The 26,867-nt window shown below is 30.8% G+C and overlaps 1 protein-coding gene across 1 annotated transcript in view; it reads left to right on the top strand.

Moving 5' to 3' along the window:
- The window catches only part of LOC111623658 (pyruvate dehydrogenase phosphatase regulatory subunit, mitochondrial-like), a 62,709-nt gene that overhangs the window by 26,176 nt on the left and 9,666 nt on the right, over nucleotides 1-26,867 (top strand). Inside the window, exons 9-19 of the mRNA XM_023366330.1 lie at nucleotides 2,159-2,283; nucleotides 2,922-3,036; nucleotides 3,120-3,301; nucleotides 8,125-8,262; nucleotides 8,340-8,454; nucleotides 9,415-9,549; nucleotides 19,004-19,128; nucleotides 20,094-20,286; nucleotides 20,452-20,610; nucleotides 21,513-21,649; nucleotides 25,306-25,454. Coding sequence (XP_023222098.1) covers nucleotides 2,159-2,283; nucleotides 2,922-3,036; nucleotides 3,120-3,301; nucleotides 8,125-8,262; nucleotides 8,340-8,454; nucleotides 9,415-9,549; nucleotides 19,004-19,128; nucleotides 20,094-20,286; nucleotides 20,452-20,610; nucleotides 21,513-21,649; nucleotides 25,306-25,454 — 1,573 coding nt within the window. The remainder of the gene's footprint in view (nucleotides 1-2,158; nucleotides 2,284-2,921; nucleotides 3,037-3,119; nucleotides 3,302-8,124; nucleotides 8,263-8,339; nucleotides 8,455-9,414; nucleotides 9,550-19,003; nucleotides 19,129-20,093; nucleotides 20,287-20,451; nucleotides 20,611-21,512; nucleotides 21,650-25,305; nucleotides 25,455-26,867) is intronic.

Below are 26,867 nucleotides of genomic sequence, written 5' to 3'. Positions count from 1 at the left end.
GCAAAGATGTACCAGTTCGGATGTGTCGGAGGAGTTATTTTTAAGTAAATCGATGTTAAAATCTCCAATTATTTGCAATTTATATTTTCCATATTTAGTTGATTTATGTAATAGTATTTCATTTATAACATCCATAAAAATCCTGTAGTTTGTAGATGGAGAACGATAGACTATTACTATCATCAAATTACCTATAACTATCGTAATTATATCTATATAATTTCTTGTAAAAGTTAGATCTGAAACAACTTCGTAATGTTTATCACTATGTATATATATTACAATTCCTCCATGCTGATTAGGTTTTCTTTCTATTTTTTCTAGCCGATAGTCTTTTATATATGGTGGAGGATTTACATCATTTGTCCAAGTTTCGCAAAAAGCTAATACATCAAAGTTGCAGTTATATTCCTCGATTGTTTTAAGTATTTCTAAATATTTATTATTTAAGCCTCTTACGTTGCAATAAAAAACGAATATGCCCTTTTTGGAGAAGTCATCTATCTTTGTATGTGTTAATAATTCAATCATTCCGAAAAATTTTCTCTAAACTGTCCAATGTTGGTATCCGAATTGTTGGAGAAGAAGTATCCTTTTTTAAATACACATTTCCGTTATTCGTCCAAGTGTTTAATATTTTTCCTTGTTTTTTTAACATTCTGGTTTTATAGAAAATATTTCTATAATATGGAGTAAGATGTTCATTTATATATATTCTATATTCCTCATTTATAATATGACACGCATTTGTAGTTATTTTTATCTTCTTCTTTTTAATATTATTTATAATTTTTTGTTTGACAACTGAATTGGCACATTTCACTATAATTGGTTGCGATTTAGTTTTGAATTCATTTCTTTCGTTATTAGTGGATTTAATTCTATAGACATTCAATAGACCTGATTGATTAAAATTATCGTCAATAAACGAAAAAATTTTATATGCTATTTCTGTTAAATTCTCATTCTGAAGTGTCGGCACGCCAACAATCTCCAAACTAGAGTTGTTTAGATCCTGCTCCAACATGCAGAATTTTTCTTTTAAAGAATTTAATTCTATCTTTGTACTTTTATTCTCTTCTTTTAGTTCTGTCATTGTTTCTATAACAGTTACATAGTTTCTCTCTAAAATATTAATTCTCTCTTCCATTTTGTCAAACTTGTTTGCTAAGAATTCTATCGATTTCTGAATTTCTTTGTTTGTTTCTTTTATGTTACTCAACTCAAAGTGTATAAGTTTGACTTCTTGTAAAATTACTTCAGAATTTTTGGTAGTTATACTTAAGGGTGACGTTGGAGTGAAAGTTAGATTATCTGGTGTTCTATCCACGTTTTTACTATAATTATGTGAAGTCATAATAATCTGTTCACACTCACCCAGTTCTCTGTCGTCTTCCAGTTCCTGTGTCCAATTTACGTTGTTCTTAACAATTTTCACTAATTTGCAATCTTCACATTTCCAAGTTTTTTTGTAAGACTTGCTGAACTTATGGAAGTTTGCTGCCTGGATCCCAAAACAATAGAAGTGAGCAAATTTAGAGCAATTGGAACAAGTCAATAAGTCATTTTCCAAAACTTTGTGCTTGCAAAAAGAACAAGCGCTCAAACGACGATTCGCCATAGCTCCACGCCTCCTCTACTCTCGCACACATCACACTCCTCTCAACTTTAACAACTGTCACTTCTTTGTACAGTATGTATATACCAAGTTTCATCAAAATATGTCAATGAGAATAGACTCTAGACAGGTCTGAGTAGGACAACTTTAATTATAATCACCCTGTAGTTGTCCATATTTTCTATGTAACCATCTTTAATTAAATTTTAAACTGTTTGTGGAGATTCTATATTTTATATTGAATAGCGTTTTAATTTTTGATTGAAACTTTGTAGTTCTTCAGGCCATTCAATATGGCCAAAAACATTTTCTGTATAGAATATTGATGAATTAAAAGTTATTTGAAGTATATAGTGTAACCGTTTTGCCTTTTTAAATATAAAATTAAAGTAATTAGAGTCTATAAAGTTGATTAGTTATTAATAAAGAATAAAAACCATTTAAATTATTAGAAATTTTAGCAGTAAAATAAATATATTCATTATAATATTTATAAGTTGTTAAGTATCTCTATAATTTATTATACATTATTTTTGATAGTGCCTTTGTACAATGAAGCAAAACAAAGATTACCTATTTTATCCCAAGTTGATATCGATCAAATGGTAAAAGTTAGTTACAGTTTCACACCAGATGGTCAGTGGATTGCAGGAAAAACTCCAGAGGTATTTATTAAATGTTAATTAGTAGACATATTTTAATATATATTGTAATTTTTTACATTGCATATTATAAATTTAAATAATCATTATTTATTCCTTGACCCAGGATAAACCTAAAATAAGCTATTATAATACAAGAATAAAAGAGAATATTCTTGAAATGTTCTCTTTTAGATGTCAAACTTTCTGTTAGCTTAGTCGACAGTATTTGTAACCAAGGATTTAATGCTGTTTTCTTGTATTCTATTATTATTTAAATAAAAGGAAGAAAACTTTATTCTGGAAACTAGATATATTTATTATGAAATGTTTCCAGCCTCATGTCAAGGCCATCATCAATATATGTATAGATAACAGCATTGAATGCGGAAAAATTTAGAATATTTTGTTTTTTNAAAATTTTGAAATACATTAAACTATTGAATTGTAAATATATTTTGTATAAATCTAAATAATATATATTTAAAGTTAATTTTCTAAGTATTGCTTTATTTTATTGGTAATTTTTATTCTTCTGTTCTATTTTAACACATGCAGAGAAGTGACCGATCATGTGGTCAACACATATTTACTCACTTCCGATTACGATTGACCAATAAAAATCTCTAGCGGAATGATACCAACAAACTGTTGGTTTATAGCAGGTTCCAAGTAAGAGTACAGATGATGAATATAATGGTTTGAATCCACTCAATATGACACCACCAAAGTGCAAATTCCGAACTGATTGGTTGAAACAAAAGGACAAGGCAGATTGTACAGTAGGATTATGGGCAACTGTACATTCAGACACCGACATATTTTGCAAAGTATGTAATTGTATAATATAAGTGAAAAAGGTTTCCAAGCACTTTTTGATCATGGAGGTACTGCCAAGCATAGACAAAAATTTACCTGTGCTTATGGTCCAAGACAGTTATACTTGACATTGGTTGGGCCAGGTGATAATTTCCTGGACCCATTAAAAATTGATGAAATTCCAAGTAATACTGACAATATGACTGGAGAAGGATCAGCAACTGTGAGTTTATATAATCCATACCATGTTTATATGCTGTATGCCATGCAGAACTTATATGGGCCATGAAAACAATATGTAGTAATTTCTCATTTGCTGCTTCTAATAATATGGTTCCAACACTACAAGCAATGCTTCCAAAAACTAAACTTCCTTAAGGAATATCAATGAGTGAGAAGAAATTGCTCTATTTAATAATTGAAGTATTGGCTCCCCATTTCCAAAAAAAAAAAAAATGCTAGAAGCAGCTCACTCTTCATTTGTTACAATTAGTTATGATAAAACCAGCAATGTGGAAGGTAAGAAAGAGTTACGGCTTTGGTCTGAGCAAAAAGAACAAGTTATCTGCAGACACCTAAACACAGTGGTGCCTCGTACAACGTACTTAATCCGTTCCAGGTGCACGTCCGTTAAGTGAAACGTCCGTTATACGAAACGCATTTTCCCATAGAAATACATGTTAAAACATATAATTCGTTCCACAGNATGAAATGTGTGGTGGATACACATACCTGGTACAAAATATTCTTCAATTATATTAATATACTTTTAAAGAAAATTATAATTAAATATAGCTTTGTAAAGAAACGTACATAAAAATAACATAAAATATTATTTACTTTTTAAATCTTAAAACAATCCACTTAGTCGAGTAGCTCCCTACGAGTGGAATCAGAGATGGTTCTGGTAGTGTGCAGTGTGTGCACTCTAGTTGAACTGGAAAAATTTCTGTCTTTATTACATCTGATATTTCGAAGAAATCAGTCCCCACTGTACTCAGCTAGAGATTGGTTCAGTTAAGCTTTTGTTTAGGTAAAATTTTGGCTCTTTCGTCAGGGTTTTGTTTATGTCTCCAATTCCCTAATTGCTTAATTATTTTAACTACTTCTTAAGTAGAAATAAGTCGAAACCGGTTACTTTGTAGTTGATTATTTGTAGTCTTGGGAAAGAAGTGGAAAGACAAATTTTTATGACAACAGATACAAAAATTGTAAATGTAAGGAAAATAAATTCTAGATTTTTTGTACCTTGTGCATGTCATTCATTAAATTTAGTTGTAAATGATTCTGCCAAAGTAACAATTAATTTTTTAACATTATACAAGTATTGTACATGTTTTTTTCTGCATCCCTTATAGATGGGACATACTAAATCGTAATATTACTAATTTAACATTGAAATCTGTAAGTAATACAAGATGGGAGAGCGGAATAAATATATCAAATATTTTAATGAATTTTTTAAAAACTCCTGTCAACTATACAGAACTATCATAAAAACATATCAGTAAACTCCTATCGGTTGGGTTAAGTTATAAATCTAATTGTGATTCACATAATAGAGTGAGAGTGGCCAAATATCTAGCAGGCAAGCGGCTAACAGCCCAGAACCGATCCTGGATAGAATCGTTGAAAGCGTTGTACGATATTTTGGCATGTAGCATCCACCAGCTAAAACATGTGAGGTTGGTGCTCTGTAAAGCGCATGTGCAAATGCATATAATCTGGCTGCTTTACACCATTCAGATATTTTGCCGAAACTGTCCCATATTCGACAATACAGTGCTTCCATTCCACCACTGATATTCAAATATACGATAGCAATCTTATCGTTTTTTCACATGTAGTATAGAAATTTGTAANCTAGAAATTCTAAATAATTAATTTATTATAATTATTAAAATTAACACAAGTTAACAGCTTGATCAGCTACTTCTAGACAAATTACTTAATATCTAATTATTAAATTAATCTTTTAATAGTCTGATAATTCATCAGATCAACTGGTTGTGATTAATTAAAAATTGAGTTATAGATATATTTTTACATTGTGCAACCTCCAGAGGGCTGATTTTAACAAGTTTTATATACTGAGATAGAAGAACCTCGAAATAAGGATTACCGTATTTACTTGCATATAAGACAAGGTTTTTATTCATTTATCACAGCTTCAAATTCCTAGGTTGTCCTATACGTGAGAGTGAAAGATCCTTTGCATTTTGGCAAATGAGTTTTGTGAACTGTTTATTTTCATTTTTTTATTTTGCTTATCCTCTTGTATTTAAAAACAAAAGTATTTTATCTGGGTCATTTGAATCGTTTTTGTATATTGTCAGGAGTAAAGATGATGGGCAATAGGAAAAGCAAAGCTTTTGAATTGAATTCCAGATTGAAATTCCAAAATCACATGGGAGCCCGATATAAGTTTTAATCCATTCCCACATGAAAACAAATGATTATTCGAAAATCAGAATTCAGAGAAACTCGCAAGTGTAATCGATGGAAAGTGGATTTGAATGTTAAGAATTGGCAAAAAAGGTTCCCGATTGTCCAGATTTACATGAACAAATTATGTTGTCAATTTTACAAGATTTTCCTTAAAGTTTAAAATGCCAGTAATTTTTGCTGGACAATGTGTACATTTATGTTTATTTGATATTTTACTTGTGATTAAACAAAATAAAATTAGAATTGTATTAATAAATCTAATTTTCTTTATTTTGATCTTTAAAGTCCCACCTCATCCTATATGCAAGTAAATACGGTAATTCTGCTATGTGTCTTTGTTGCATTCCTGACATATGTGATGAAGGATAACTTACAAAGATGCTTTTTTGATTCTTTTAGTGTTTTTTTTTCATTATGAAGAATTTTTAAATTTGATAGAATTATTTCCAGTGGTGTGCCATGACATTTGATGATAGGGAAGCTGTGTTTCTGTAAGAAGCCAGCTTCCAGGGGCAATTGGTTAATTGCGCATCAGTGATGGTCTAGGGCAGGGGTGGCCAACAGTAGTTTTTGCCCCCGGGACGAATTGGAAAGAAAACTTTTTTCACGGGCCAAACCAGAGGCTGCCCTAGGAAGATTTTGAGGTGGTGCGAGATCTCATTGTGGTGTCACCCCGTAGAGACTAAATTGTACATAGAGATTACAGATACATTCTTTACATTATCGTGCTTTATCAACATTCTACGCTGTACTTACGAGATTTGTAATGGAAGGTTAACTCTAACCGGAGAGCCAGTGTTGACCTTTATTTTTTATTTATTTAGGCATTAGAATTTTTCATTTATCTATTCTGACTTGAGTAGCTAATGTTGGAAGATTAATCATGGGCCACATAAATCCATTACATGGGCCATATGTTGGCCATACCTGGTCTAGGGTCCATTCGTATTCGTTTGTTTGATAAGCCAGTAAAAGCCGTAGACGTCTCTAAATGTATTTTTAATATCACAATTACTTTCTGAATCACTAGCTATGATATAAGGGCTACAATTAAAAATAAAATTATAAAAACTTACTTAGTGAAATAAAATGTGTGGTGGATACACATACCTGGTACAAAATATTCTTCAATTATATTAATATACTTTTAAAGAAAATTATAATTAAATATAGCTTTGTAAAGAAACGTACATAAAAATAACATAAAATATTATTTACTTTTTAAATCTTAAAACAATCCACTTAGTCGAGTAGCTCCCTACGAGTGGAATCAGAGATGGTTCTGGTAGTGTGCAGTGTGTGCACTCTAGTTGAACTGGAAAAATTTCTGTCTTTATTACATCTGATATTTCGAAGAAATCAGTCCCCACTGTACTCAGCTAGAGATTGGTTCAGTTAAGCTTTTGTTTAGGTAAAATTTTGGCTCTTTCGTCAGGGTTTTGTTTATGTCTCCAATTCCCTAATTGCTTAATTATTTTAACTACTTCTTAAGTAGAAATAAGTCGAAACCGGTTACTTTGTAGTTGATTATTTGTAGTCTTGGGAAAGAAGTGGAAAGACAAATTTTTATGACAACAGATACAAAAATTGTAAATGTAAGGAAAATAAATTCTAGATTTTTTGTACCTTGTGCATGTCATTCATTAAATTTAGTTGTAAATGATTCTGCCAAAGTAACAATTAATTTTTTAACATTATACAAGTATTGTACATGTTTTTTTCTGCATCCCTTATAGATGGGACATACTAAATCGTAATATTACTAATTTAACATTGAAATCTGTAAGTAATACAAGATGGGAGAGCGGAATAAATATATCAAATATTTTAATGAATTTTTTAAAAACTCCTGTCAACTATACAGAACTATCATAAAAACATATCAGTAAACTCCTATCGGTTGGGTTAAGTTATAAATCTAATTGTGATTCACATAATAGAGTGAGAGTGGCCAAATATCTAGCAGGCAAGCGGCTAACAGCCCAGAACCGATCCTGGATAGAATCGTTGAAAGCGTTGTACGATATTTTGGCATGTAGCATCCACCAGCTAAAACATGTGAGGTTGGTGCTCTGTAAAGCACATGTGCAAATGCATATAATCTGGCTGCTTTACACCATTCAGATATTTTGCCGAAACTGTCCCATATTCGACAATACAGTGCTTCCATTCCACCACTGATATTCAAATATACGATAGCAATCTTATCGTTTTTTCACATGTAGTATAGAAATTTGTAATAAGATACATAATGCGGTTATAATAAAATATTAATTTTAATTAATTCAATGTACGTTAAAATATGAAAATAATTGCACAATATGTATTTATTTATTAGAAAATACAAGGAAAGCGAGCAGTGCTTCCAAGGAAGACATGTTACTGATTATTTCATATTACCATATAATAAATCATTAGTGACTAATATGGCTAATAACTGATAAATAAATTATTTTTTTATTGTTTAATTTATTAATATATTTTATTAAAAAATTTTATATATAAACATACAAATAATTAATTTTTTTGATGTAGTGTAAGGAACATTTTAAAATTAAATCCAAAATATTTTAAAAAAATAAACAGAATTTAGTTTAATCATTTGTTTTAACAGGTGCTCAGTATTTTGAAGAATGTCAAGTACTTAGAATATTAACTGAAAATAGTAGAGTTACTGGCGTTCAGACAAATTTTGGTATTACTGAGTGTGAATATTTAGTAGTTTGTGCAGGAATGGTATAAAAATTTTCAGTTTATTTTTGATTTTTTATCTACAATATTCTGCAGTTTTAAAAATTTTATTAGTTTTTCAGAATACAAGAGAATTAGGACAAAAGTGCATTCCACCATTTCGTGTTCCTATACATTTCACTGATTTACCTTTCATTGTAACACAACCAGTCCATGGAATTATTCCTTCTTTACCAAGTAAGTCAGCATTTTGTCATTTTACATTTATTATGAAAACTTTTTTAAAGTAATGAAGATTTCTTGAAATTAATCACAAATATTACTGTATATATATATAAAAAACACTTAGCTTAAAATTGTCATGACACATTTTTTCATTATAAAAAAAAAAGCAAAATAGAAACAGCTGCACTAGGAATCAACAAATTGTCACAAAATTTTTATATAAGTGAGTGAAGCAAAGGGGGTTGGGCAGAGAGAGGAGCAAAGTGAATGGAGATGGGAAAGTTGAGCCACCCTCCTACAGGTTTAATGAAGAGAGCAAAAAGAACTGGGATTGGTCCTCACAGGCAGTTGAATTGTCACAAAGTTTTTGTTATAAATTGGGAACAGGTGGGCCAAGTAAGTGGAGTGAACCATATAAACATGGAATTGGAGAAATTTTCTGTGGGATGTTCAAAATAATCATGATGTTAGATTAAAAAAAAATATGCTGTTTTGTTCTAAAATCTGAAGGTTGTTTTGTGTTTGATTTTGATGGAGAAAATCTGAAAGGAAAGTTTTCTTTTATGTGATCTGATTAAACACTTTCTTTTTTCCAATTAATTTGAGTGTGGAGATGCATTTCAAAACAGATCTGAACTTGGAATTTAAAAGATGAAAGGTATATGTATTGAAATTTTCCTTATGAATAGTCTATATTGGGAACAAGTGGGCAAAGTCCCCTGGTAGTGTTGTAAGGACAATTGCATCCTTTAAGGTTCCATATATGTCAGATTACTGAGATTATACTAAACTGTCATTTTTCAATAGAACTGCTTATGAATTATTAACACACAGAATAATCATAAACTGTTTTTATTCATTATAAATTGGTCAATATTACGAAAATTACTATTAGCATTTTTAAAATGTGATATAAGTTTTCATAAAGTAAATTAGAATAAATATTTGATTTTTTTTTTTTAACTTTTTCAGTTATCCGAGATTATGACGGAAAATTCTTTTGTCATAAATATGATCAAGGCATTTTAATTGGTGGTTATTTTAATGAAATGAAATCAAGATTTCATAAAAATTCTGAAAATAAAACCTTGGAATTGGCAGATATCAGTAATTATTTGTTCAATAATAACTTAATTTTTATATTTTACATTTTAAGTATGATGCAAAAAAGTTTCAAATTGAAATATTAAAAATTACCATATATTTATACAATTTAATTTAATTTTTTAATTTTACTAGCCAAATATATCTAAAAGCTGAATTATTTTCAAGTAAGAATAAAGATAACAAGCAATTATTTATTGTGACATTGTCATAATGCCAGACTGCAATTTTTAATCCTCTTTTAATGTAAAAAAAATTACATGCCTCCTGGACAAGACTGGAAGTTTGTATATAGTTAATTGAGGTCTCCAGCCCCTAAGCTTTCCATATCAGGTCTGAATTTTATTGTTGTTTTGCCCCTGTAAGTCACACTGTAAAGTACTAAGTTATTTTTATGCCTTTTACAACGATTATCAACACGAACTGTGTGCCGGAAATAGCCATTACCTAACAGGTATTTTATGTGGATTCAAGATAAATGTGCCAGGCATGGACTTTAAGCATGCACCGAAAGAAATAATGACAAAGTTAGTCAAAAAACAATTCAATATTTAATAATAATTCTAATAATGACTATGTACAAAATTAATAACAATCAAACAACAATTTATTCAAAGAAAATCAACAATAAGAATCAACCCGACAAAACAAAATCTATTTGCTAACTTAAATATATTCCCCTTTGGAATTTGACAAAAAATTCAAAGACTTAACTTATGTACAACAATTCTTGTGAATTAAGGTCTTAACCGTCACCTCAACATACTAGGAATCTTTTTCCTCAATTCTCAAGACTTTCTCTAATCTTCGATCCACAAATTGAATAACTTCAAAACACTTTGGAACAACTTTATCACTATCGGACACCTCTCTCATTCGCTGCTATGAAGCTCACCATGCTCATTGCTAACAGAAGCTCATTTCGTTCATCTTCGCTTGAGGTACAGGCTTTATTCTATGAGGTGATGTCACAATTCTGATTGAGACCACTCCCCTCATTTACATACTTATCTCTAACATTGAACTTTTCCTTTTTGCCTGGCAGCCTATTTCCCGACAATACTTGCTAACCTTTATATTATTCTTTCTGACAATATTTTGGGATTTTTTACTCTTTAAGGTTTAGCAAGTTCCTGAGTTGTGTTTGTGTGGTCTCCCCCCCTCTTCTTGGTGCAGACTTACTTTTTTCCACTCGGGAGCAGTGTGCGTGAGTTTTTTTTATGGCACTTCTCGTTGGTGAGTTGGTTTTTTTCTTTCTTCTGTTTTAAGTTTCTAAGGTGAGTGGTGGGGAAACCTTCGTCCTAACAAAACATAAGCCCCAAACAAAATAGAATAAAAAGCAAAATAAAAAAGTAACTAAAAATAACACCCGGACTTGGTCCTTACAACACTTCACCTGACCTACACCTTCATCAGAGCCCTCACTTTTCTCACTTGTATTCACTTTTCTGAAGTATCCTCACTTTTCTCGTTTTTTTGGTCATTTCCACATGCTTAATTAGGAAGATGTGGGACCAATGAAAAATTTAAAGCCAGACGATCCACTGAATTATTGAACTATTGGACTAGAATTTTCTGAAAGAAAATACTCGGCCTGAACAGGACTCAAAACCGCGACTGCCACTCATTGTTGTTAAGTTACAGGAAACAAAAATCCCTTTCATGTACAGAACTGGAAAGTCAGGGAATATGATTTTTAGTAGAAAAAGTCGTGAAAAATCAGGGAACCCGCAAATACTGTGGAATCTGTCTGTTGCTCCTGCTCTCTTTTGATCCGAACACATCTTTAAATTTGGTTTGGTATAGGGAGGTTTATGATAACTGGAGTGACCAAACAAATGAAAAATTTGTTGTGCTTATATATCATAAACTATAAATGGTAGCTTCACAATTTAAATTTTGTTGGATAGAAGTTTTATGTCTGTATTTAAAATAGTGGGAAGTAGGGGTTTGCAGCTGTATGGGACGGGGTAGCAGTTGCGCATGAAAATGAAAGTGGCAATGCAGTGCGGCATTTGGGCAGTAAAACTTTGGATGGAGAAGAGATAGAACATGGAAATCGGTGTAATTTGTACAGAACAACAGAATCTACAATATTACTTAGCAATAATAACCACTAAAATAGAATTTGTAAAGTTATAAGCCAAAAGCTGTTTGAGTCGAAGAAAATTTTCATAATGCTGAAGAAATTGCAAAGGAAATGCGAACAGTAATATAAGAAACGTATATCATTGGAAAGAAAAATTGAAAAAGAATTAGAAAATGACTAATGCCGAATGATGCAGATTCTAGAGAGCATAAGTAAACCCAGCACATCAACTCTGACACGAATGTTCTTGTTTCAAATCAACCAAGGGTAGATATAGGCTAATCTGGAAAAATTGAAGTGGCGTGTTAAACAATCATAAAAGATGGATTTGTATAGTTTTACATGTGAAGATATGTAAAATTGTGTCCAGGGAATCAAAAAAATCAGAAAAATTCCATTGTCCGATAAGTCGGCATATTCATTAAATTAACATCATTGTAACAATGTTGCTTCTTATTCATCCACAGGAAAAAGTTTCTCGTTATTTGTGAAATCATTATTAAAATATTATTTTACTTATACTATTTGAAATCTGTTTTATTTCGGATTTATTAATTTATTTTTAAATCAATATTTACATATCTCGAAGCATTAAAAAATAAACAGTTTCTGATCATGCACATAAAAGTTTCGTTTTCTGCTGCTTGTTCATAGTAAGAGTTGTTAATTTTATTTCAAATTACTATAATAGTCACATTACAAAAATGGAAAATTTATATACAAATAAAATTTTGAAATACATTAAACTATTGAATTGTAAATATATTTTGTATAAATCTAAATAATATATATTTAAAGTTAATTTTCTAAGTATTGCTTTATTTTATTGGTAATTTTTATTCTTCTGTTCTATTTTAACACATGCAGAGAAGTGACCGATCATGTGGTCAACACATATTTACTCACTTCCGATTACGATTGACCAATAAAAATCTCTAGCGGAATGATACCAACAAACTGTTGGTTTATAGCAGGTTCCAAGTAAGAGTACAGATGATGAATATAATGGTTTGAATCCACTCAATATGACACCACCAAAGTGCAAATTCCGAACTGATTGGTTGAAACAAAAGGACAAGGCAGATTGTACAGTAGGATTATGGGCAACTGTACATTCAGACACCGACATATTTTGCAAAGTATGTAATTGTATAATATAAGTGAAAAAGGTTTCCAAGCACTTTTTGATCATGGAGGTACTGCCAAGCATAGACAAAAATTTACCTGTGCTTATGGTCCAAGACAGTTATACTTGACATTGGTTGGGCCAGGTGATAATTTCCTGGACCCATTAAAAATTGATGAAATTCCAAGTAATACTGACAATATGACTGGAGAAGGATCAGCAACTGTGAGTTTATATAATCCATACCATGTTTATATGCTGTATGCCATGCAGAACTTATATGGGCCATGAAAACAATATGTAGTAATTTCTCATTTGCTGCTTCTAATAATATGGTTCCAACACTACAAGCAATGCTTCCAAAAACTAAACTTCCTTAAGGAATATCAATGAGTGAGAAGAAATTGCTCTATTTAATAATTGAAGTATTGGCTCCCCATTTCCAAAAAAAAAAAAAATGCTAGAAGCAGCTCACTCTTCATTTGTTACAATTAGTTATGATAAAACCAGCAATGTGGAAGGTAAGAAAGAGTTACGGCTTTGGTCTGAGCAAAAAGAACAAGTTATCTGCAGACACCTAAACACAGTGGTGCCTCGTACAACGTACTTAATCCGTTCCAGGTGCACGTCCGTTAAGTGAAACGTCCGTTATACGAAACGCATTTTCCCATAGAAATACATGTTAAAACATATAATTCGTTCCACAGCATAAAATAACCATACTGTACCATAAAAAATGAAAATGGAGCAGACACCAATTATGCCGGGTAGTCAGATGTTGTGAGGAGGAGGTGGAAGAACACTTTCTTTACACATTCATACAGATACAGACTTTTTACACATTGCAGCAGGTCTTTTTTTTATTGTTTTTTAATCGGAGTCAGATTCAGGAGAGGCTACCGGAACTTGCAGGGTCAACTTCTCTTGTTCCATCCTTTGTTTTTTGCCCGCTGGCTTCTTGAAAAACATGACCAAGGTGGTCTGTTTCTCTTTCTTCTTTAACACCTGTCGGAAATGACGGACAAAGGTGTCATCGTAGAGATCATTGATCCTGTTGGCCTCAGCTCTGTTTGGATAATGAGTGTTGGTAAACTCCTGAACCTCTCCCCATTCGACAAGAAAGTTTTTGTCAACTTTCACTCCTGATGATTTCTTGCTTTGTTTCAATTGAAATCACCTTTCTGTTTTTTTAGAAGCCATGATGCATTATAAATGACTTAACTTGCCAGATTATATGATACGAATAATTCTTTATTAATTAAGATCACTAAACACTTCTACGAGCTACTCTCGCTCCGTTTGTTTTTTACAACCTCTTTTCGTCCCGCCACCTCGGCATCTACACAATTACATTTCGTTTATTTGAATCGTCAACATATATTACATTACATTTAATGTTTATTTAAATCATCAACATATATTACATTACATTTCTACTTCAGATATACTAATAATACATTCTAATAATACTAATATATCCTAAAAATAGCAGATTGTCATTGGCAACGGCAAAAGAGTGGAAACATCATTCGCACTTGTTCGAAAAAAGTCCATTGTTCGTCTCACGTAACTGCCAAACGGAAAGTCCATTGTTTGCAGCAAGTCCGTTGCTCGAGTCACATAACGGTCAAACAGAAAGTCCGTTATTTGCAGCGTCCATTATTCGAGGCGTACGTTATACGAGGCACCACTGTACATGTTTTCTTGGGTGGCAGATGCAGAAACATTGCATACATACATTATCAAGGCTTTCAATGATGCCAACCTTTCACTGCACAAACTTTTGATGATAGGATCAGATGGTCCTAATGTTAACCAAGAAGTATTACTACTTTTTAAGGAAGATGTACTGGGAATTTGCAAGAAACACCTTGTTAACATTGGAATATGTACAATTCACATTATTCATAACACATCTGAAATCATTAAGTGAACTGGGTGAAGACGCATTTGAACTTATTATGGCAGTTTACAGAATTTTAGATGGATGGCCTGCTCGGTGGGAAAGTTATGAAGCTGTGCAAGAAAAGCTTGAGTTGCCCAAGCATAGATTTATAAAACAACAACACATTGGCTGACATTCCATGATGCAGCATCAAGGTTAACTGAGCAGTGGGAGGGCATAACTTACTACTACTTAAAGTATATTCCTTCAAGTAAACAAAGCATAATGTCAAGTGCTTTGTACAGAAGTATATCTTGTTTGTTGAAGATTCCTTCCATGAAAGCAGAAGTACTACAAGGCATTTCAAGTGCAGAAATTTTCACAAAATATACATCATTTTTTCAAAGAGAAGAACCTCTAATACATCTCCTGTACAGCAAACTATGGGACTTGCTTCTAAAGCTAATTATTAGAATTTTGAAAGTAGATATTTTGAAGCTTGTTTTTCAGTCTAAGTCTGCTATGCCTGATAGTAATGTATTAAATCCAAAGAAATTATTTGACAAGACAAATATTTTGCCATTAGAGGAAATTATTTTTAGTGCTGAGTGAGGTTGCCAATGAGTTGAGTAAATTATCCCAAAAAGATCAATTGCATTTTTGCAGTTGCTTACAAAAGCACTATGTTGTGGCTTTCACATATATGATAGAAAAAGCTCCAATTCAATGCAAACTGTTGAAATCATTGACATGTCTTCGGTCAAGTAATATTAGTGAAAAAACATAAAGACATTGTAAGCATTGCAAGAGCTCTTCCATGTGACATTGCTGAGGATACTTTGCAAGACAAGTGGCGGCTACTTCAATTTGAGCAAGTTGAGAGTGATTTGACAGACTCAACAGATGAGAAAATTGATTATTATTGGGGTCAGTATTTTAAATTGGTTGGCTTCCTTGGGAATACAAGATATCCCAGTGTAACCAAATTGGTGAAATCAGCATTGACCCTCTCTCATGGCAGTGCTGATGTGGAATGGGGATTTTCAATTTTACGCCAGGCACTTCCTCCTGACAGAGCATCAATGTCAGAAAGAATGCTTAATTCACTTTTGATTGTTAAGGAGAGACTAAACATGTATGACCAAAGCCCACACACACCTTGTACCTATTACAAAGGATCTACTAAAATTAGCTGCTTTAGCACATAGAAATTATCAAGAACAATTGGAAAATGAAAAGAAGTTAAAAGAAGAAAAAAGAGCAGAAGAGGAAGCACAGAAACATTTTGAAGAACATCAAAAGAAAGCTGTTTGTTACAAGGAAAAGAATATGGCACTGCAGCAGAGTTTAAAACAGAAAAAAGTAGAAGAAAGTGAAATATACAAGACAGGCCAAGTTTTTTTAGAAGCAGCAAACAAAAAAACTGGAGAAGAACATGAATGAAATATGGGCAGCAAATGTCATGCTTGTTAGTGTCAAAGCATTCAAAAGCAAGAGGAAGCAAAAAAGAAAGAAGCTGAAAACATCCAGAAAAATCTTAATAAAAGAACATCATTTTTCATGACTGATTATTTACAGAAGAAGCCAAAGACTTATTAAGTATTCATGGTTTATTGGAAATATTACAGTACATACAGAAAGTTTTAAAATGTATTTAACCATAACAGTAATAAAAAACTTTTACTGCTATTTTGCTTAGTTTTCCTTCTGTGTTTTCACTTTGTTTTGTCACTATTGCACTCACTTTTTCTGTATTTCAACTCACTTTTCTCACTTTTTCAGAGGGAAAATGGCACTCTCTGAAGCCTGCCTGATAATAATCAAGTCATGTTAGTCTTCTAATTCCTTACTCAAGAAAATTTTGAATTGAAATCACGACTTCCAGTTCAAACCAGAAGTTTGTATATAATTAATCAGGATTTTCAGCCCCTAAGTATTCCATATCTGGTTTCATATATTTTCATCTATCTAACTCCATTCTTGAGATTAAGGAAAGACAGATGGATGACAATGGGAATGTATGTATAGGTCTGCAACTTAAAAATTACAGCACAGTTATTATTTAAATTACAGAATATGTTCTAAAGATTGGAAATTTAGGAGTAATCTTGTGGTAAGATTAATTCCAGTTTTAGATACATTTTAGATAGATTTGGCTATTAAAAATCAAGTTGTAGTTTATTGTATGTTAAAATTTAAAACAAATTTTAAACTGACATATCGTAACAAAAGTAACATCAAATTAAAGATCATTTAAGCTATGGAGTACATTTTTAAATTTTGCTCTGCATTTAAAAATGTTTTCTTACAGCTTTCTTGAAATAAGAAATATGAGTCGACCCCCCTATAACAACGTTGATTATTCCGTTTTATATGAATTCCATGTTGTAGAAGTCACTTAGATTTTACAAATACGTGTGCCAGACTGTAGGCTGCTCACGTATTTGTAAAATCTAAGTGACTCGTACAACATGGAATTCATATAAAATGGAATAATCAACAGTGTTATAGGAGGGTCGACTGTATTTTCAAAAATCAGAAATGTAGTTAAAGAAAATTGAGAGAATATTTTGCAGCAAATTCTACTGCAGAAGGTTGTTGGAAAAAATTATAAATGTAAAAGAAAAGTTAACAAAATTTAATTTTATCAGATGTTTTAAACACTAAAAGAACTGTGTCTTATTAAAATAGTTTTAACAATAAAATTGATTATAGTAATCAAGTGCAAAGATCAGTTTCAAATATAAATTTAATTACAGTTCTTAAATTAAAACATACTGTCCACAGATCGGTGAGAAAGTTTATTGGAATTGAGTTAACACACCTATGGGCTTCAAAGAGTTTAAATTCCTACGAAGTAAAGTTGTAATGTTCAATATGACTAACACATCATCACATATTATATTCTATAGCCACTTGCTAACTGAGACTATTGAAATAATGAACAGGAGGCATTATTATCAGAGTCATATTTATTTTTTTAAAAATTCCATGTTTAAAATTGTTCACAAGATGACATTTGAAATAATTTATGTTGATATAGCCTCTTTTTGTTTGGACCTCCAATTCACATATCCATAAAATTCCATTTATCAGAAAGACTCATGCCAAATGTTTAAACATTTTAGATTGAATATTTAGCATGAATCTAACTATGAAAAAAGAGCAGTGAAACAGTTTCTTATGTGTGGAGATCATATGAGATCCCATAAGAATAGTTGTTATGGGTCTCCTTAAAAAGTTGAACATTTAGTATTAGTCTTTCTGATAAATAGAAGTTAAATTTAATTAAATATAATATACAGGGGGTTATAATTAAAGTTGCCCCACTCAGACCTGTATGGAGTCTGTTCTCATTGATGTATTTTGATGAAACTTGGTATATGTTATATGGACCGTGGGGAAAAGGAAAATGCAAAAAATAATTAGTTCAGATTTCTATCACTAGGTGAAAAAAATGGCACATGAAGAACAAGAAACACAAAATGGAAACACGCAAAAGGTTTTTATTCACAACATTTGTTCAATGTGCAATCCATTTGCGTCAATCACATGTTCAAAGCGCCTTACAGCATGTTCAACAGTGGCTCAATAGGTTTCTTGAGAAATTGCAGCAATATCACGTGTTATGCTTGCTTTCAATTCAGGCAGAGTTCGTATGCCTCCTCTATAGACACAATCTTTCAGATATGCCCACAACCATACACGAATTGAAAGCAAACATAACATGCCATATTGTTGCAATTTCTCAAGAAACCTATTGAGCTACTGTTGAACACTCTGTAAGGCGCTTTGAACGTGTGATTGACGCAAATGGATTGCACATTGAACAAATGTCGTGAATAAAAACCTTTTGTGTTTTTGTTCTTCATGCGCCATTTTTTTTCACCTAATGGTAGAAATTTGAACTAATTATTTTTTGCATTTTCCTTTACCTGTGTCCATGTTTCCTTTACCATGGTCCATATAACATATATATTTTATTTATTTATTTTATTTTTCAAAAGACACTGTGGCCAGGTTGGCCTTTTACAAGCATCTTAACAGTTAATCAAAACAAACAAACAAACAAACAAAAATCAGGACGCGAGCTGAGAAAGAAAAATTAATTAACAACAAATAACGTTGAGTCTTAACCTTTTTTCCATTTTTTTACATTTTTTCTGAAGATTTCNACCGTTTTGCCTTTTTAAATATAAAATTAAAGTAATTAGAGTCTATAAAGTTGATTAGTTATTAATAAAGAATAAAAACCATTTAAATTATTAGAAATTTTAGCAGTAAAATAAATATATTCATTATAATATTTATAAGTTGTTAAGTATCTCTATAATTTATTATACATTATTTTTGATAGTGCCTTTGTACAATGAAGCAAAACAAAGATTACCTATTTTATCCCAAGTTGATATCGATCAAATGGTAAAAGTTAGTTACAGTTTCACACCAGATGGTCAGTGGATTGCAGGAAAAACTCCAGAGGTATTTATTAAATGTTAATTAGTAGACATATTTTAATATATATTGTAATTTTTTACATTGCATATTATAAATTTAAATAATCATTATTTATTCCTTGACCCAGGATAAACCTAAAATAAGCTATTATAATACAAGAATAAAAGAGAATATTCTTGAAATGTTCTCTTTTAGATGTCAAACTTTCTGTTAGCTTAGTCGACAGTATTTGTAACCAAGGATTTAATGCTGTTTTCTTGTATTCTATTATTATTTAAATAAAAGGAAGAAAACTTTATTCTGGAAACTAGATATATTTATTATGAAATGTTTCCAGCCTCATGTCAAGGCCATCATCAATATATGTATAGATAACAGCATTGAATGCGGAAAAATTTAGAATATTTTGTTTTTTCTTATTTGTTATCAAAATGCTAAGTTTTTTACATTTCAATGATATTATCTACAGCTGTAATTGGTTTTTCTGCTATTCTCAGATGGAGGCTTTTCTATTCATAGACAAAGTTACTTGAATTTTCATCTTCCTCTATGGCAATTGCATCAGGAATAACAGATGTTTTATTTTTATATATGTTTATTAATCCTTGTTTAAAGTATTCTGCTGATCCTAGTTATATAGTAACTATTATATTTATCACATTTAAAAAGAAAACAGTTTGTGGCTCCTGCTTTAATTCTTATTCTTAAGAGTTTGGAAAACCATACACAGGATTTCTTTTCATTAAATTTGCAATTTTTACTATTAAATTGAATTCTTCTTCTGATTTACTAAATAATGATGATAATAATTGATCATGTTTAAGTAGTCTTTTTATAAATTTCAAATAAAAGTTATTTTATAGATTATAATGTAATATATATATTTATTTTATAGAATTTGGTCCAGTATTTTTTGTGAAAATTTAAAAGAATTTAGTCGTTAGAATGATTTATTTTTCAAGAATTTTTCTTGTATTTTGTTTTTCTAGATAGACAATTTGTTTGTTACTGGAGGAAGTAATGGCAATTCCTTGCAAGCTGTAGGTGGCTTAGGAAGAGCACTGGCTAACTGGATTTCTAATATGGAACCTGATTCATTTATGCTTCCATTTGATATATGTCGATTTATTGATGTACATAATAATTACAAATTTTTGCAAGAAAGAGTTGCAGAAGTTGTTGGTAAATTTATTTAAATGAAATATTATTATTATTATTTAATATCTCAATTATAATTTATCTTCAATTAATTCAATTAATATTTGTTTCTATTTCTATATTTTTTCTTGAATATTAAAAAGTTTATTTATTTATTTATTGTTAAGAATAATAACTTTTTATTTTTAGAGTTAGGATACACTATTCCTCACCCATTACCAAAAGAATTTAATACTGCAAGAACATTACGCTGTTCACCTTTGTATACCATTCAAGATGATGCTGGAGCAGTGTTTGGAGAAAGAATGGGATTTGAAAGAGCTCTTTATTTTGATAAAACTAAATCACGTAAGAAATATTTTAATAATTCATAAAAATTTATTATAAAAGCATACGCTATATATTTTATCCACCATTTAATATTACAAAGTCACAAAAAACTTTGAAATTGTTATAATTGTGCATAGTCATTAACTCTTTTATGATGATTCGATGATATATCATCAATTTGGCTTCAGCTGCAACATATGAAATGATGAAATTTCATTATTTTGAAAAATGTTTAATTTTAATCAAAAATTTTCTGTCATTTTACTCGCATTTGGTGATATTTTATTGCTGCTCACAACCTCTAAGTTACATATATGTGTATTTTATTTTATTTTATTTTCAAACAAAGGAAATGTGTACCAATCAATTTTTCTTCTGTAGTCATTTTATTGTTTTACAATTTTGGTATTTACTTCTTATTGCTTATAAGTTATATATATATTTAGTTATTTATTATTTTTCTTATTTTTGTTCTAGTTTTTATTTATTTTCTCAAACAAGTAAAGCACATAAAACACGGTCACTAATCAATTTTCTTTGTGTAGTTTGTTTTATTGTTCTATAGTTTCAGTATTTTCTGATAATACGAAATTAAAAGGCTTGCTAACAGGAAAAGTGTGATATACAGAGACAAGACACTACTAATTTGAGGTGGAGGGCATATATTTTAAATTAAATAAATTTTAAAAATATGATTAAAAATTTCAGCCCGGCATTATAACAATTTCACAATAAATATTTGCTTGTGTTATCTTTAAAATAGTTATCATAATAGAATATTTTTTATTTCTATAATAAGTTGAAAGTTGTGTGTGCAAAAGACTCATAATATTTTATAACATGTTAAAAATATAAGACTTATATTTTTAACATGTTAAAATTCTTAAATAAATAATAGATTAAAATTTAATGTTTTGCAGGAGAAGAACGATTATGTCCACCGCCAACGTCTTTCGGTAAACCTCCCTGGTTTGATATCGTGAGAGACGAATACATCGCCTGTCGAGAGAGAGTCGGCCTTATTGATATGTCATCTTTTACTAAGTCGTTCATAATGGTAAAATTTTATTTAAATATATCGATGCATTTACATTATTCATTAGTGTTACATTTTAAGTGTTTCTAAAAAATTTAATTATAGAATATAAGGCCACAAATCTTGACTTTATAAATGTTTCTGCTTGAACAATACAATTTTTTAGGCTCAGAGAGAACAGGAAAAAATTTGTTCTATATTTTGAAATATTGGAAAAAGTATTATTTTATTCCTATAAATTCTTCTAGGTTTATTTTATTTTTTAAATATAAAAGCAAAATTTTTAGAAAAAAATGTATTCATCTGTAAATTAATGCAGACCAAAACTTTTATTTTACAAATAAAATAATATATATTCACAAGCAATGCATTTCAATAAAATGAATAAAATTAGTTATTAATTAGATCTACAACTTTAACTTGATATTTCTATTATCTTCCAAACGATTGCCAGATTAAATTGGGCTACTTTACCACTCTTTTTTTTAAATTTAAATAATATGGTACTAGAGATAAACATTAGGCACCATCTCTATTAAATTTAATAATTATAATTAAATTAATATTTATTAAATAATTTGGAATATTCTGGAAGAAAAGAATCGGCCCGGAGTGGGATTCGAAGCCACAACTCCCACTTCCCGTTGCCAGTTATGCTAACGGAGGATGGTCATATCTAAATTAAATATGTCTGAAAGGGAAGACTGGATGGAGGTCCGGGTTGCCTTTACCTTAATGGCTACACGTCTTGGGTTGGATAAACTACCATAAGAGTGAACTAATATGTTGTTTGAATAGGATGTCTGCATCCAAATTTATTTACTTTATAAAAAGTAGTAAGACAATGAAGCATTGTAGTATTTGAAACATTAATTTTATTGAAAAAGCACGGTTTTTTTGTGAATTTGAAATCACCCAATCAGTCTTTGGATGGTTTTTCCATTTTATGATCAACCTCTGCACTACCAATGCTTGGAGCTATGTTTGAGCACTACAGCATTTTAAAACATTGTCCTGTGTCTCCTGTTGCACTATAGTATTAAGAGTAAGTCTATTATATTCCCCAAAAATAAGACTTAACCGGAAAATAAGCCCCAATTAAGGTTGTCAGCCAGATGGTCGTATTTAATACATCCGTTGCAATCCAAGACGGATGTATTGAATTATAAAATAATGACATTAATATTTCATTAAATATAATTAAGTATTACTATTGACATTAATATGTAATTATAATTTATACCATCATTTATTTTAAGTATTTGTAAATACCCAAGCGAGCACCTTTGGATAAGACATCCCCTGAAAATAAGACATACTGTATTAATTTTTGCTTCAAAAAATGCATTAGAAGACTCAGTCTTATTTTCAGGGAAACACTGTAATAGGTTTACTTTTGAGTTCCTTGTTTATGAAAATATACCAGTAAATTTGTAGAAAATACTTTAAATTTAATTAATTTTTTAACGTATAGTCTTTAGTATCCAGCTTTTTCAAAAATTGTAAAATATATCAGTTTTAATAATACTTAAATTACAATTACTTCATTGTTAAATACCAATGAATTAGATAAACAAGCTACAACTATAAAGCCACAGGCCATAGCAATGGTTAGAATGCTCTTTTCAATTAAATTTTTTCACTAAACTATAATAAATTTTGTGAAATTAGCCGGGGGCCAAGGGGACAATCCCGAATGACCACTTACTCGGCAGCAGGTCGGCGAGACCCGATCTCGTTGTCTGTTGGATGGCTCTACGATAAATTGTCAGCGGGATTGTAAGATCTAGCCGATGTCAGGATAGAATTAAACACGTCCTAACTCGCATGTTGTAACCAAAGGTTGAATAGGAGGGTCTAAAATTATCGAGTGGGGAGTGCACACAGGTAAGTCGAGAGGGCGTTCGTTTCCTGAGTGAGAGGTTTAACAAACATAACAAAAGTTTAATATGTATCTAAGCTAGGATACATGAGAAAATACAAGCTATATGACTAAATATGGCGATTACATGAGGATATTATCAAATATTACAAGTCATCATGACTATTCTACTACCTATGTGCGAGTGCATATCAGGCTTATCTGAGAGATCGCAACTCGAATCGGAGAGAGAGTTTACAAACACCTCATAGGGAGAATGCTATCTTCTCAGTGAATGGAGGAGTATATGGTCATTGTCCAGAGCAATCTCTGGACAATGACCATATGGAAGTTGGATCAGTAGGTTCTGTATGGCGTTGTTCTCTTGATATGGCATTGATCCGCCAAGGTCTGCTGGATAGTTGGTGGATTGAACTCCTTTATCTTTACTCAGGATGTTCACTACCTTCACCTATGTCTGTGTATTTACACTTCTTCCAGGTACTCCACCACGAACTCTTGCTTCTGCCTCCTTTTATTCTCATTGGCCTGGGAAAGTCAATCGTGTGATCGGCTGTTGTTAGAGACAAAGGTTGATTTTGCAGGTGTTGGTTCAAAGGTGACTTAAAGATATCACTTGGTTGCAGCTGTCATGCCTATATTTGGTTGTGGACTTAACAAAATTACTCTATTTGTTCAATCAACATTTAACTTTCTCCTCTCTTAACATCAACTTGTTATCGTTTGACAGTCTGTTGTTAGAATTCTCTAACATTTGTTGACTGGAATTGTGTCATTCACTCCATCTTCGAGCAATGTTTTTCTAACTATTGTGACAGAGAATTAGGCTTACAATAATTTTCTAAATTTTTCACATCATCAAACTTATGATCTCACAGTTTTATTTTAAACTAAAATATCAACATATTTAACTAAAATATTTTGTATGTTCTTAATATTTTTTTTGATGATTTGATTGCTATGATAATACAGGAAATATAAATGTAATAGAATGCACTCTGCTAATCCAGCATACCTCCAGCATGATCTCCTATGCACTTCTGTTTCCATTAAAATATTAGTCTTGTCACACATCCTGTTTTCCTGTTTACCCTGGTTTCATTTCAGTGTTTCATATTATTTGCCCATCCACCTCCAAAAACAATCGGTACCATAGGATGACAGGTCACAGCATTCTTTGTATTTAGGCAGACTTGGTAAATACACTCTCAGTAATCTGGCATCCCTCTGTGCAAAAAAATGGCCAGATTATCATGTGATATTTACACTAAATTTTTGCTAATTAATTTGACAGAATTTGTCGTACAATATAGCTGAGTTTTGAAATCTTGTTTTTAGATTTCTTATCTTTGTGACCATTGTAAATAAAATAAATCACATTTTCGTAATAAAAAAAAGAAACGTGTATGGAAAAAATATCAATACCATTACTATTGTTTGAAAGAATACATTGTAATGAATTTTTTCTTATTGGAAATGAAACTGTATTTATACAAATTTCATAAAATATTTAGAGAATTAAATTAGTTTCTAATCGTAAAATGTGGTAGCTGTTGATAATTTAATAACTTTTGTAAATTTACGATCAAACAGAAATTGTTTATGTAGAATAGATTCAAGTAGATAATTTATCAAAAAAGATTATCTTTAAGGCAGTACAAAATAATCTACACTTAAAAAATTATTTTGAAATTACTTCACACTATAGGGAAGCTGTATATAGTATTTATTTCAATTTAAATATTGGTAGGTAGCTTTAATTACATAAAATATAAAAAATTTTGTTTAATGTTAGTCCGCAGGAACTGAAGTAGTGAACTTCTTACAACTGTTATGTTCGAATGATGTGGATATACCTGTCGGCTGTATAGTACCTACCGGGATGCAGAATGAAAAAGGTGGATATGAAAATGATTGCCTGTTAGTTCGAAGAGCCAATAATTGGTAAAATTGTAAAAAGTTTATTATTATAATTTAATAATTTACATAGGTGGTTTTTTTTCAACCTTCAACAGACCATAAAACAAAGACAAGTGTAAATAACAAAATGAATTTATTACCAAAAGTTAGGTACAAATATGGTTACTTCGACATAATCACCGTGAAGATTGGGACATTTGTCTATCTGTGGATGAGCTTTGAAATCCCCTTTTCATAGAATGTTGCCACCAGTGACTTGAGATGGGCCTTAACATTGTTTTGAAGATCGTCATTAGTCTCAAACCTCAGCCCTGCTAGCTAAGTTTTCAGGAAAGAGGTGGAAGTCTTCACACATTAAAGGTGTGAAGACTTCCAACTTTCAGACTTCCGCCTAGCTTGGAACTTTTTAAACACTCAGCATACATCCCTGATTTAGCGCCGAGTGACTTCCACATCTTTCCTGAACTAAAAATGTGGCTAGGAGGGCAGAGGTTTGAGACTAATAAAGATTTTCAAAACAACGTTAAGACAATCTCAAGTCACTGGTGGCAATATTCTATGAAAAGAGGATTTCAAAGTTCATCCACAGATAGACAAATGCCTCAATCTTAATGGTGATTATGTCAAAAACTAACCATGTTTGTACCTAACTTTTGGTAATAAATTCTTTTGTTATTTACACTTGTCTTTGTTTTATGGACCATTGGAGGTTGAAACAAAATATATTTATATATATCATTACATTAAATAAAAATCGTAGAATGTATCTTTATACAGTATACCGTTATATTAAAACAGATTTAAAGTTTATAAGGAATTTTAAAAAATAATTAGTATAAAAATTGATAATATAAATTATATATTTTGTTTTATGGAGTTAATCGATTTGGCAAGTGAGCGGCTCATATCTCAGGATTGGATGACTTCTCGTTGACACTACTAAATTTTGATAGTTAAAGGTTGAAGGGGGGATTATGTCCTTTTCATTAAGTGGACTTAATGAAAATTTTACTTACTAGCATTTACAATTCATTTAAAAACTTGACATGCTCAAAAATAAGCCTTTTTGCCTTTAAAAAAATAATATTTTATATTATTAATTTCATAACAGATGGTGCCACACAAAAAAGTTTAAGTTTAAAAAAATATTTTTCATAATTCAGCAAAATTACTCCTTTAAAACTTTTGTTATTATTTAAATTTAATATTGTAGTATAAATAAAAATTATCAGACTTCCTTCTTGGTTCCCTTAACCTCTCATTTGAATGGAAGTTTATCAAGATAAAATATAAAATAAAGAATGATCAAATTTGATTAATAAAGTTTATTGGACTAGGATCATGTTTGTTGTTTTCAAAGCCTGGTGATTGAGATTTATGTGTATAGAGTTCATTTAGTTTGTTTCAAACAGAAGCAATGAAATCCGATTTAATAGC

This window comes from Centruroides sculpturatus, unplaced genomic scaffold (assembly GCF_000671375.1).
Source record: "Centruroides sculpturatus isolate CEXI.00-Female unplaced genomic scaffold, Cexi_2.0 scaffold49, whole genome shotgun sequence".
Taxonomy (NCBI): Eukaryota; Metazoa; Arthropoda; class Arachnida; order Scorpiones; family Buthidae; genus Centruroides; species Centruroides sculpturatus.
The sequence above is the reverse complement of the archived record's forward strand: the minus strand, read 5'-3'. Positions and strand labels throughout refer to the sequence as shown.